The sequence below is a fragment of the Heliangelus exortis genome, chromosome 3, assembly GCF_036169615.1.
Source record: "Heliangelus exortis chromosome 3, bHelExo1.hap1, whole genome shotgun sequence".
In the NCBI taxonomy this organism is placed as follows: domain Eukaryota; kingdom Metazoa; phylum Chordata; class Aves; order Apodiformes; family Trochilidae; genus Heliangelus; species Heliangelus exortis.
This window is the reverse complement of record NC_092424.1, coordinates 21408272-21421126: the sequence shown is the minus strand read 5'-3', so window position 1 is coordinate 21421126 and position 12855 is coordinate 21408272. Positions and strand designations below refer to the sequence as shown.

At 41.2% G+C, this 12855-nt stretch overlaps 1 protein-coding gene across 2 annotated transcripts in view; it reads right to left on the bottom strand.

Annotated features, from left to right (window-relative positions):
* The window catches only part of SYT14 (synaptotagmin 14), an 87593-nt gene extending 78071 nt beyond the window's left edge, over nucleotides 1–9522 (bottom strand). For both annotated transcript variants that reach the window (XM_071739581.1, XM_071739582.1), the window contains exon 1: nucleotides 9410–9522. In XM_071739581.1, coding sequence (XP_071595682.1) covers nucleotides 9410–9428 — 19 coding nt within the window. In that variant the 5' untranslated portion in view covers nucleotides 9429–9522. The remainder of the gene's footprint in view (nucleotides 1–9409) is intronic.
* Between the last annotated feature and the right edge of the window lie 3333 nt (nucleotides 9523–12855).

The following is a 12855-nucleotide window of genomic DNA, read 5'->3' as shown; positions in this document are numbered from 1 at the left end:
TAGTAAGACTTATGAACAGTGTAAAAGAAAAAAACATAAATCCATGTCATGTAGAAAAAATGTGAAAAAACTGATTTAACAAGTTTTCAACTTATACATGATAACCTTTGGAGAAAGCAATAATGAATCTTTGGCTAAATATTGCTTGTCACGGTGCATTTTGAAGAGTTTTACATCAAAGTTATAAAGATAACAAGAAAACTAGTTATAAAGATACAAGAAAACTAGCTGAGGCCACATTAATATTACCCAAGTATTGAACATAATTTTCTGTTCTGAGGGAACTACCACCTACAGAAGGATTCTCAAAATATAAAAAATATTTGTACCATAACAGAACTGCAAAAAAGTATTCTCTTCCATGGTAAAAACAAAACAAAAACAAACAACAAACAAAAAAACCCAACCCCCAAAAAACAAACAAACAAAAGAAGATAAAGCCTTTTACTAACAGCTGGGTGTACCTGGAATTTCTCCTTACGAGTTTTTCTTAATTAAAAACCAGTTGTACAGAATTTGAGACATTTATGTGGGACTAACAGAATTGTTGCTAGAAATACTAAGCTTTAGTTTACATTTTATTTTAAAAAAGCATTTGATTGTCAAAATTACAGCTAGTAAACAAAACACCAACACATAACATATCTAGTGAGAACAATGAAGGAAACAAAGGAAACAAGCTAGCAGAAGGAGGAAGGGGCAGTAACAAATCGCTGAAGAGATTCTTTTAATGGTACCTGGAAGTTACTGATGAGTTGATTTTTAAGTATAATTACTTTTTGTTGCATACAATTACAATATTTGGGATCCTCTTCTCTTCTAAATTAATATATTTTGGAGTTATAAGACCTGAGGTCAAAGCATAAAATTTCAAGTTACACCAACCTGTGGCCTATCTCAGCCACCTCCTAATGCCCACTAAGTAATCTTCCCCTGACAACAAAAGCCTGCATGTATATAAATAAAGAACTGAAGCAAACTGCCCAGATTTTCATACCCAGTTCTCTGCAATCTCATGAAAAAACAAACCAGACATTTTCAAAAATTTGCAAACCAACTTCTTCATATTCATGAATTGCTACAGAGCTCCAAACACTTCACGGTATATTAAAACAAGATTCAGATAGCAAAATTCTTTCAATCTCAAAAATGTGGAAATATGTTATATAGCACTTACTACTCTCCTTCATTACCTAATAAAAGTATTATACAATATATAGTACAGGATATTATGATATAATATCAACTAATTGATATAATATCACTGATTGATATAACTAATTAGTTAAAAATAAAAATTCACCTAGAAATGATTGAGAGAAGAACTGTGAGCAATACTAGATTTTAATTACATACTGCCCTCCATGAAATCAACCAGCTCAAAATCTCATCATAAGATACTAATTTTAAGTTTGGATTTTCCATTGTTATTCTTTTCTAAAGAAAGGAAAGTTTTCAATCATTGAAGATAAAATATGATGATGTTCTACTAAATAAAGTCTTTATAATAATTCTCATGTTATTTTTTATTGATCATAATTTAACATACATTCATTCAGGATTTTTTTTCCCATTTTATTTTGTTTAGAAAATACTGAATTTAATAGATTATTAAACTACCATTCTTTTTCCAAACTTATTTTGGATGAAAATCAACTGATTAAAAAAATTACAATAAGTGATCTACATGTTTTGAAAGTAAAGTTGAAGAACCCATCTTTCATATTTTAAATTAACCATTTTATTAAACACGTGAAAGGTTATCCTCATGTGACCTGGGCAGATTCTTCCCTAGTGCTCTTCAGAACTGTGGAACTAATACACTATTGACAACTCGCTTTTACTCACAGATTAACAAATCAACACAAGTTTTTCTGTCTTTCCAAATCCCAAGAAGTCTCTCAGCTTTGAATAGCCTAGTCAATGAAAGAAACTAAATAGAAAATACGAAAATATTTTGCATTACCACAAGATGTCAAGAACTAATTTAGCATTTCAGTCTGAAACGACTGTTTTTATGTTGGTTAGCCCACAAATCCCAAGGCTTCAGTGGTATGACCCTCTTAAATTTTAGTCTTTAAATGCTACTTTTATTTTAATGTACTGGCATATCACCCTGCTTTAATGCGTAAAAAAATAAGTTTGGTTTTATTTAGGTAGTAATTATTATTAATTCTACTTCATCTGAATTATAAACATTATTTCCTGTTTAACATTTTAAAGTTTTAAGTGAGTTTGTACATAAAACTAAAACAAAATGTAATCTGAGAATGTAAAACCCACCAGGGGACATAAAGATTTTCATAATTTCAGATATTGGTAGTAGAATGGAAACGAGTGAAAGATAAGTCATTTTAGAACTGCACATTCAACAAAACATTTCGATTTTCTTGAGCAAGAAAGACCACATCCTGGCTCTGAAATCTAAATCAAACATTTAGCATTTTAAAAAAAATTGCCAGGTGTTTCAGGAGCAGCTGAAACACCTGATGAAGTTTCATTTTCTTAATTTAAACAGACATTTTGTATGCCAAGTCTCTACTAGCTGACTATTACACCAGAAAGATGAAAAGTTGTACATAAAAGACAGTGAAGTCCCACCTGAATTTTTTAATTATTAAATTGTAACATTTTCTGTCTTTCTAAAACTAATACAATTCAAAGTTCTGCTATGTTTGGACTTCAGCTGGAAGTCCACTACTAGGTGATGAAAATAACTGGTTAGGAAGTTTAACAGGCATTATCAGAGTGATTCTAGTTGGGAATGACCCCTGGTGCTGTGAGAGACTTCAAAGCAGGACCCTTTACAGAAGATTCCCCTGGGCCTCAACTAACCAAGTTCCACAAGAACCAACATTCCATGACCGCCAGGCACTACCAGTCCTGAAGGGAAGGCAGGGAAGGTGTCCACCCCCCCCCACTGTGAGCATTTCTTCCTCAGGGTTTCCCTTGATGTAGCTCACATGCATTGCCCCATAAGCTTTCACAGTGCCCCTGTAGAACCTTCTCCCTTTATCAAATTCCCTTACATAGTGAAAAGCTGCAAGAGGAGTCCTCTTCAGGTTTCTCAGAATACATAAACATCCCTACGAAGCCTCTCTTTACTGGCCAAGTAGTCCAGTTCCTCAGCAGCACAAGGCTGCTCCATGTTCAACTTGCTGCTGAACTGGACCCTAAGGTTCTTTTGTGATGAGTTGCTCATGGCCAGTTTCTTTGCAGCCTGTAGTGCTGCATGGGCTTTGGGCTTCTCATCAGTCCTTGTTGAAGTTCATGCCATTCCCTTCAGTCACTCAGCTTGCTGAGCACCTGCCAGAGAGCAGCCCTGTCCCCCAGTATATTAAATGCTCCCCGATCTGGCATCACCCAAAAACTCAGCAAGGGTGCATCCCATCCCTTCAGTAAACATGCCACACACTCTCAGCTCCAGAAGCAATACTGTAGTACAAATTAGGGTACTGTATATAAAATACATCATTCTTCTGTTCATAAACAGTAGCTGAAGCAGAACATTACACCATAGTCCCACTGATTCCTACAGTTTTTAGTTAACACCACTGAGACACCACTCTACAGCAAAATTCACATCAGAAAGTGAACTGAGAAATATTTGTTTCTTTTAATGGTTAATGATTTGCAGACTTGTGCATATGATTTATTTTAGAAGTGTATATTTCAATAATTCCAGTTACGCAAATAAATTGTGAGAAAAATATAAACATAGACATAGTATCAGTAACTGGATTTCTCATATTTCAGATAAACAGTAAATTTGCAATACAAAGGGAGATTACCAAGAATTTATATTGCAAAAGATCCCAGTTAGTAGGAAAACTTCTTAGGCAACAAAGCAAAAATACCCATAAGATGTGTGTCATTCATACTGAACCTACCACTTTTCACATCAAAGAATATGATCCTCTGCAGAATTTGACCTATTAGTTCACAAACTCAACACCTGTTAGCTCTCTTACAATGGACTTTCAAATTTTCTCCATCTCACTCTAGAGGCAGAATTACAAAGAAGACAGAAAACACCTTCAAGAGTTAAACACTCAAAAATTAGCAAGTTCAAAGATTAAATGCTGGCCTGAAATCCTCATTTGAATCGACAGGTGCACATTCAGTTTTACATGCAATGGAAGACCTTTGCCTTACGCAGACCAAAATCTAACAATACTCAAGAAAAATACAATAAAAATACAATAAAATCTGATACATCAGTATCAGATGTGGATCCCTCGCATCATTCATTACAAAAGCTGGAACAAGTGTAATTGAATCAGGCTGGGAACAAGGTGAACTGAAAATATGACCTAGTGGTTAAAGCAGTTGAAAGTTCTCTGTAAGACAGCAAGACACTTTCCTCTCTTATAGATACCCTATGTTTTGATATGCAGTAACTAAACTAATGTTTTTAATCAGGTAGCTACTATGTTGTTCCCTTCCTACATGTGCATCTTGTACACAAAATGTTCTAATCTGCAAAACTGCTAAGCATTGAAAATGAATAGAATTCAAGAACTGCACCCTGAGCACATCAACTGCTCTGTATCAAGTACGATAGCTTCATGTCAGCCCACAAGGAGCTTGTCAAAAAGTCTGCAAAGCACTAAGTTAATTTTTTTTTTTAAAGTAGCCCACTCTATTACCTAAAATGCCATAGAGACCTAATGTTTTTTCTTTATTTCAATAGATCCATAGCAGTACAGTGATGATGATGTAACACAAATCCAATCAAGAAATGGGTAATTTTGCATATGGTACAAGGCTTTACTGTCATCAGCAAATAATGCAGAGAACCATTGTTACAAAGACAATAAAAAATTTATGCCAGGTCACTGAATAGTTTCCACCAGAGAACAGTGAATAAGCATAAGACATCATGAAACAGATTCTGTTTGGCTGATCAAATCTGATACTCTTGACATTTGACCCACCCCACATTTAAGAAATGTGTTTATAAGTGAGCCTAAGTATAAAATATGGCTTCTTAAGTTTAAGCTTTAATACCAGTGCTGCTGTTCAACCCCTGCCCTGGCTGCACCAGCCTGGATTCAGAAGCCAATTCAGGTCAGTGCTAACTTGAGCATCTCTATGCCACCTTACACCCTTCTAGTACACACTGCCATGACACCTGAATATCTCAGGTAACCTGGAAGTCACGATAAAACTGTTCCCTAGGCCAGATACAACCTGTGAGCCACACACACGATACCCCTACTAACAAAGTGTGCACAGCTCATTGCTCTTTTGTTTCCTTTTCTGGATTCTGGAAATTAGCATCTAGGCATAGTTTTCATGTAACTTACATGAAGCACCATTCTAAATCCTCTCTCTTTTCATATCCATAAACAAAAAACAGGTTAATTCAGTAATTTTTGACTTTGTTTCCCAAGGGTTATTTAACTGAACATGTTGCTTCCTATATTATCCTTCTATTACTTAGAAAATAACTGGCTAATTTAAGACAAAATTGGGAGAAAGTTTTAAAAATACTTCTAAGATATTACATTTCATTTTAAAAATTGCAGTCAAATGCAGCACAAACACAGATTCCACCAAAAGGACAGACAATCAGTCAACAAGTTAACTCCCAACACGGGCTGCCAGCTAGAAAACAAACAGCTGGTAGAGCTACCTGTCTGGACTTAGTACTGCTTTCAGTTTGGCCTTTCTACCACATCTGTCTCCCTATTCTGATACTCTCAGATTAATTTATTTCCCTATGAAAAAGTGGAAATACTAACCAATAAATAATCCTGCATCTTAAAATAGAGGTCTGAAATAACTCTAATTTTGTTTTGGAAGAGAAACATTCAAAAATTAGTGTAATGCCACTTGAGACAAAACTTTTCCAGCTGGGTTGCCCTCTGCTGTTTCCTTGCAAATCTGAGTGCCTGGACTTTGCAACCTATATACCTGATGTCTTTATAATGAAATACAAAATAAAATATCTTAAGATGACATTACATTTCTAAGGTAAAAAATATAATTGTTTTATATCTTTCACTAAATTAGGACTTTGGTTACATGAAGAATACTTGTCTTTTACAAGTCTGTCAGTGATGGCAATGCAAAATAACTAACACAGTATTGCCAGTGACCACATGACAACAGTCATTAGAGAATCACAGAATGATTTGGGTTGGAAGGGACCTTAAAGATCATCTAGTTCCAACCCCGCTGCCACGACCAACAGCTCCTAAGTTCTCTGTAACCCCATACAAAACACGGCAACACAAGTCTGGGGAAGAGTGGCTGGGAAGCTGCCTGGAGGAAAAGAACCTGGGGATGATGGACAGACATCTGGATATGAGCCAGCAGTGTGCCCAGGAGGCCAAGAAGGCCAACAGCATCCTGGCTTGTTTCAGGAATAGTGTGGCCAGCAGGAACAGGGAAGTTTTTGTACTCAGCACTGGTGAGGCTGCACCTCAAATACTGTGCTCAGTTTTAGGCCCTTCACTGTAAGGACACTGAGCTGCTGGAGAGCATCCAAAGCAGGGCAGCAAAGCTGATGAAATGTCTGGACAACAATTCTTATGAAGAGATGCTGAGGGAACCCGAGTTGTTAGTTCTAGAGAAAAGGAGGCTGAGGAGAGACCTGACTGCTCCCTACAACTACGTGACAGGAGGCTGTGGTGAGGTGGGTGCTCTCCCAAGTAACCAGGACTACGACAAGAGGAAATGGCCTCAAGTTGTGCCAGGGGAGGGGTAGATTGGATATTAGGAAAAATTTCTCAGTGAAAGGGTTGTCAGGAATTGGAACAGGCTACCCAGGGAAGTGATGGAGTCACCATTCCCAGAAGTATTTAAAAGATGTGGTGCTTATGGAGAGGGTTTAGTGGTGGACCCACCAGGGTGCTACATTAACAATTGGACTTGAGGATCTCAAAGGTCTTTTGCAACCAAAATGATCCTATGAAAAAATCTCACTTTAACAAAATATTTGAATTTTAGAGTTAGAATCAGTGTAAACTGGTATGCTCACAAAGTTGACAGTGGAAATTGTATTGGCAGATTTTTAGGAAGAGCCAAAAGCACTGGATTTCTTGCAGTTAACATCCTATTTCAGTTTGAGTGCTTTTAATCTTTTTAATGTTATACACTTTCCATATCTAACTATATGTCTTATTTTGAAGGAGCTTTAATTATTTTATATCTATTCGTCAATCAGTCTTGAAATCAGAAGTTTTCAGCCTTGCTTATTCCCCCTGCCTTTATCAAAAAAACCCAAAACCAAAAAAATCTGGAAAACTGCAGAGTCTGTAAAAACTGCGCACAGTATTTTCTCTGTTTACTTAATCAAATACATTTACAAATTTTCTTGGACACAATGTAAATCCTGTATTTTGGCAGTTTAGACTAGAAGTCCTATGGTTTGGTCCTGACTTCAAGAGTTTGTATTTACCCAAATCAAGCTCATATTTTCAAACACTGATGGCCAGAAAATAGTACTACTAAGCAGTACAGTCAAGGCAAGGTACTGTTGCACAAACAGGAGGGAAAGAACACCAAGACAAGGAATAAAAACTGTAACACTAATCTACAGCAATCAGCTATTCAGATAAAATAATGAGGATGCTGCATGCCTGCTACACACCACAGCAGAAAAATACATTGCATTTTCTGTCTTCAGAAAGAATACTACATCAAAACCTAGCAAATTACTTTCATGATTTCATTTTTTCTATTGCACCTCACATTTAACTGTAAACTACGCACCCAATTCTCTCAAGAGCTTAGGTCCCATTTTGGCAATTTCACTTACACGTCTAGAAAACAGCTGGGCTATTTCTAAGGTTTGGCCCTAATAAGAAAGGTATTTTTTTCAAAAGCTAGATTGCTTAATCCATAAAGGAGTATTTCTTTTCACTTGTGAGAAGTAATAACCTAAATCCTCTAAAAATATTAAACACTTATTTTGCATTTTGTGCATATCTTCAGATCTAACAAATTCTCACAAAATTCTGGGATAACACAGACTAAAATGAATACAGTAACAGCTCTCTTTTGGAGAACTGATTCCTTTTTTTCTAAGCTTGAGTTGTGCAAGAAGTCCAGACTGAGCAGAAATTTTTACTATCTTCTTGATAATATTGAGGGGTTTTCAGCAGAAACAGACCCAGCCAATTTAAAGCACGCCAACTTAAGATTTCTGGTGAGCACAGCTTCCAAGAGAGGGTGAACAGGAAGCTTTGCTTGTGCAGTACAACTTCTCTGTAGCTGGGCCTGAATAATTAATTCAAGGAAACTAACAGCATAGGAACACCCCAAATTCAAAAGAAATAAGAAAAGTCTGGGTTTCCCCCTCCTCATTGTTTTCTTGGGAGTCTTTAAGTTACAACAACAGATGCTTGCAGAAAGAAACACCACGGTCGAGGAAGCAGATCACCTCAAGACCTTATTTTGCTGGAAATAAAGTTCTGGAGGTTTCACAAAGATTTTTAACGAGGTATAAAATTAATCTCAGAATCGAGAGGGACGGTTTCAAAGGAAAGCTCAGGAGCCCTACCCTTTCAGATTACCATTTCCAAACAAAGCCAACAAGTGTCTATCTAGTACATCCCACTCCTTTGTTGTTGTTAAGTGATGACTAGAAAGATCTGAGGACACAAGCCTCGCTATACAGCCTGTTAGCTCTCAGGAGCCGGGCAACCGGCAGAGAGCCCGGAACCTCCCCAGCCTGGGCAATCACTTTTCAGAGACCTCAGGGCCGGGAGGGACGATTAGTTTTAAAGCAGTTAGCAAAGTCCCTTCGAGGATGGGGTAAGGCAATCGGCAGCTGATATCTACAGCCAGGGTGCAGGTGGTGCCGAGACACCCGCCTCCCGCTCCAGCCGCCTGGGACCCGGCGGCGGGCAGGGGCGGCACAGACCCGAACCCACAGCCGGCCCCCGCCTCCCCACCACGGCAAGGGCGGCCGGCGGCACCGAGAGGTCGGCTTCGTCCTCCTCGGGTCCCCTCCGCGGCGCCCACAGGCGCACGCCCGGTATCCCTAGGGCAGGCACCGGAGGATGAGGAGGAAGGATGCCGGCCACCGTGTCAAGGATTATTTCCCCCTTCTCAGCTCTCCAGCACAGAGACGGGAGCGACGACACTCATCTCTCCCCCCAGCCTCACGAAACAGCTCCTCCGCGGCAGCCGCCGGGCCGGGGCGGGCTGGAGGGGGGAGAGGAGAGGAGGCGCCCCGCTGCCGCCCTCCTCAGCCCGGCTCCGGGCACTGCGGGGCGGGGGTGCCGCTCGGCTTCAGCGCGCCCCCACCTCACTTCTTCCCCCCTCCCCCTCCTTTACCCCCAGCCCCCGGGAGCCGCTCCCCTCCCTGTGCCCGGGGGAGGAGAGTGAGAGGAGGGGGCTGGGGGAGGGGAGCGATTCGGGGCGAGAGGAGCGAGCCGGTTATTGGCCTACTTACCATCAATCGCCATGATCATCCCCGGGCTGGGCCGTACCAAGCGCAGCGCAGTCGGGAGAGGCGCTTGGCAGGCGCCGCGGCCGCGAGACGGGAGCGCCGCGCGGGGCCGGGCGGGGGCGGGCGGGGAGGGCGGGGCAGCGGAGCGTGCCGGGGCGCGTGACTCCTCCCCCCCGCCGCCGCCGCCGCCCTGCGCGCGCTCTCGAGCGGCGGCCGTTGGAGCCCGCCCGCTCCGCCCACCCACAGAGCGCTGGAAGCTCCGGGCACACACCCGCACGGCGGGTCCGGACCCGAACCGACCGGACTGGATCGGACCGGCTTGCGGCTGCGGGTGGTGCGGTGGGTCCTGAGCACCTGCCGGGTTTGGGGAGAAAATACTCGTGATAATCGTCAACGGAAGATCTCATTGTTTTCCATGGTTCTGTTTCATAGAATCATAGAGTGGTTTGGGTTGAAAGGACCATAAAGACCGTATAGTTCCACACCCCTGCCATGGGCAGGGACACCTCCCACTAGACCTATATAGCCTGGCCTTGAACACTTCCAGGAAGGGAACCTTAACTTCCCTGGGCAACCTGGGCAGGTGCCTCACCAACCTCACACCAAGGAATTCCTTCCTAATCTCTAATCTAAAGCTACCCCTTTTCTGTTAGAAAACGTTCTGCCTTGCCCTATCACTACGTGCCCTTGGAAAAGTCTCTCCACAGCTTTCCTGTAGCCCCCTCAGGTATCGGATGGCCACTATCAGGTCCCCCTGGAGCCTTCTTCAGGCTGAACAACCCCAACTCTCCCAGCCTGTCCTCACAGGAGAGGTCCCCCAGACCTCTGATCATCTTTCTGGGCCTCCTCTGTACTCACTCCAGCAGCTCCATGTCCTTCTTGTGTTGAAGACCCCAGAGCTGGACAAAGCTATTGGTTGACATAGAAAACAAAGCTATCAAACCACCACTTTCATTCAGACTGGTTCCATAAATATCTCCAGAACTTCACACACCTGGCACCTGGTGGCAAGTGTGCAGACCCTCCCTGTGTTCATACAGGTACAGACACAGTAAGTGCTGCTGCAGCCTCTAAAAATGCTTCCTTTTGCTAAGTAAAGAAGCTAAAAGAGAGGAAATATCAGAATTAATACCAGCCATGCAGGCTGGGCTGGGCGTGCAGGTAGTACATCACAACACAGCGAGTAGCATGTCCACAGACTTTTTTTTTTTTTTTTGCTAACTTGGTGCACAAGACAGATGGCATCTGAGAGTGAATCAGGATCCTGAGGAAAAAAAAGGTACTGTAACTCTCGGATTTGGTGGCTTTCATTTCTAACTGTAACATTCTGTAACCATAGTTCCCAATTTCCCATAGTTTTTGCAGTGTAATACTGAAATAACATTCCATTATGTGAAGGCACAGTGAATCTTCAGAAAGGCTTGACACCTTCACATTTATAGCCATCTTTGACAAATGCTTGAGGTGAATTTAATGCTAAAAGGGATTCAAAGAAATGAGAAGAGGTTAACAGATCTGCAGTACTGGCACAGTAGAGGTTTTGTGTGGGGTTTTTATTTTGGGGGGATGGGGTGTTTTCTCATTGAAACGTGGCTATGCCAGGAACTTTTCTGTGACTACACCCTCTGTTCATTCCTCTTTTCCACCCCTTGGGTCCTACCTCTGTTGCTACTCTTTCCGCTGTCTCACCTCACAGGCCCTTCCTCTCCCTCCATGCCTTTTCCAAGCTCCCTTGCACTTGGACCAGCCTCTTTTCCCCTGGGGGCCTGCAGTTGTCCCACATCCTTCTTCTGCTTTCTCCTCTTCACCATCCAAAAGCTCCACACAAAAAGAGTAGCTCAGTGGGCAAAGGGGACAGGGTCTCACAAAGCCCCTCATGCTTACCACAGGGATCCTTGCAGCCAGAAGCACATCTGAGCCACAAAACACTGCTCCAGAACTACAGGAGAAAACAGCTGAGCAGATCCTTTGTGTGATGGGTTTTATGTTGCGAAAGACAATGGCAGGCACATAAACTGTTGCTGTACAGATATGTATATGGTAGTGCCTGTAAACAGGTTTTTCAGATACATGTAGACAGGTCAAACCTAGAAATATTTTCAAAAGATTGTTAAAAATATAACTTTCCTGCCAAATGTACCAAATGCCAAAGTCACTGTTCAAATCCTGGAGGCATTAATCTCCTTCAGCCTAGCTGCCTTCAGAAATGTTTTGTCAGATGGAAAAATCAATGTGTTTTCTCAATTTCATTCTTCACCTGAGTTAGAAAAAGCAACTAAAAAGTGAGGAGTTTAAAAGCTAAGTAAGCCTGAGCAAAATTGCCATCTTGAAAAACATGAGTCCCAAATGACAGACGTTTGCGCAGACTAGAAGCAACTCTGGAGAGGATCTTAAAAGAGAAAATGTCAGCAGAGGTTAATGGCAAGTATATTTCTCTGTACCAGCAGTGATATTTACCTCCAATACCCCAACGATACCTTATTCTTTCCTAGAAAGTGTTCCAGCCCTGAAGTGTTCAGTACAATTTGTCTTGATGCCATTTATATGATGTATTGAACAGAGGAATGAAGACTCCTGTGGGTTCAAGTACAGACTCAGTTATTATTCTCCTCTACAGCTTTTTTAATTTCTCCCTCTGCTTCTGGCAGAATCCCCATATGAAGGAATTACCGGTCACTGATGTCAGCAAAGCTTCCCAGGGCACAAATCTCCACCCATACAGAATATGGAATTCACTTTGTGAGATGCTTAAAAAGCAAGCTAAATTTTTTTGAGAGACTTACATATCATCACATTTCTGTGATTCATGTATCAATTAACATAGTGGGATGCAGAAGTTTATATCATCGGACAAACTTTTTGAGGGTGAGAAGGGAATATATGTTTGCAAATGAGAAGCATTATGACTGGAACTCTTAGTCCAGAGTTTTGGTTTTCAAAACACAGAATTTCTACGAAAGTAGCAATTTTCTCAGTTTAAAACATTTTCAGTTTTCATGAGGAACAAATATGGTGGTTCCACACCAACATGGAGATGGTCTCAAAAGCATGTGTGAGGAAACAAAACACGACTTTTCAAAGCTATGCTGATCAAATCTGTTTTATTTGTGGTTTATTTTCATGAGTGCATGTTTAACATTTCTAAGCTTTTCTCAAACATCAGATTCTCCTGCCCACCACCATAAGAGTCTAATTTTTCAGCACTATCAGGAGGGAGAAATCTTGAACAAACTTCCAAAATGTGACTATTTTTGTTTTGTTCCCATGGTGTAATTGAAACAGTATAAGCTATAGATCCACCCGTTCCCTGCATAAAAGGAGCACAGCTGATCAGCTTGGATGTGTCCGAGGCTTGCTACTAAATCCAATGAGCAATTAATTTTGCTGAAAGCATTTGCATGTGATGCTATGAGTCTGCCATTTGCAGAAAAGGACAGCTGTACACAAAC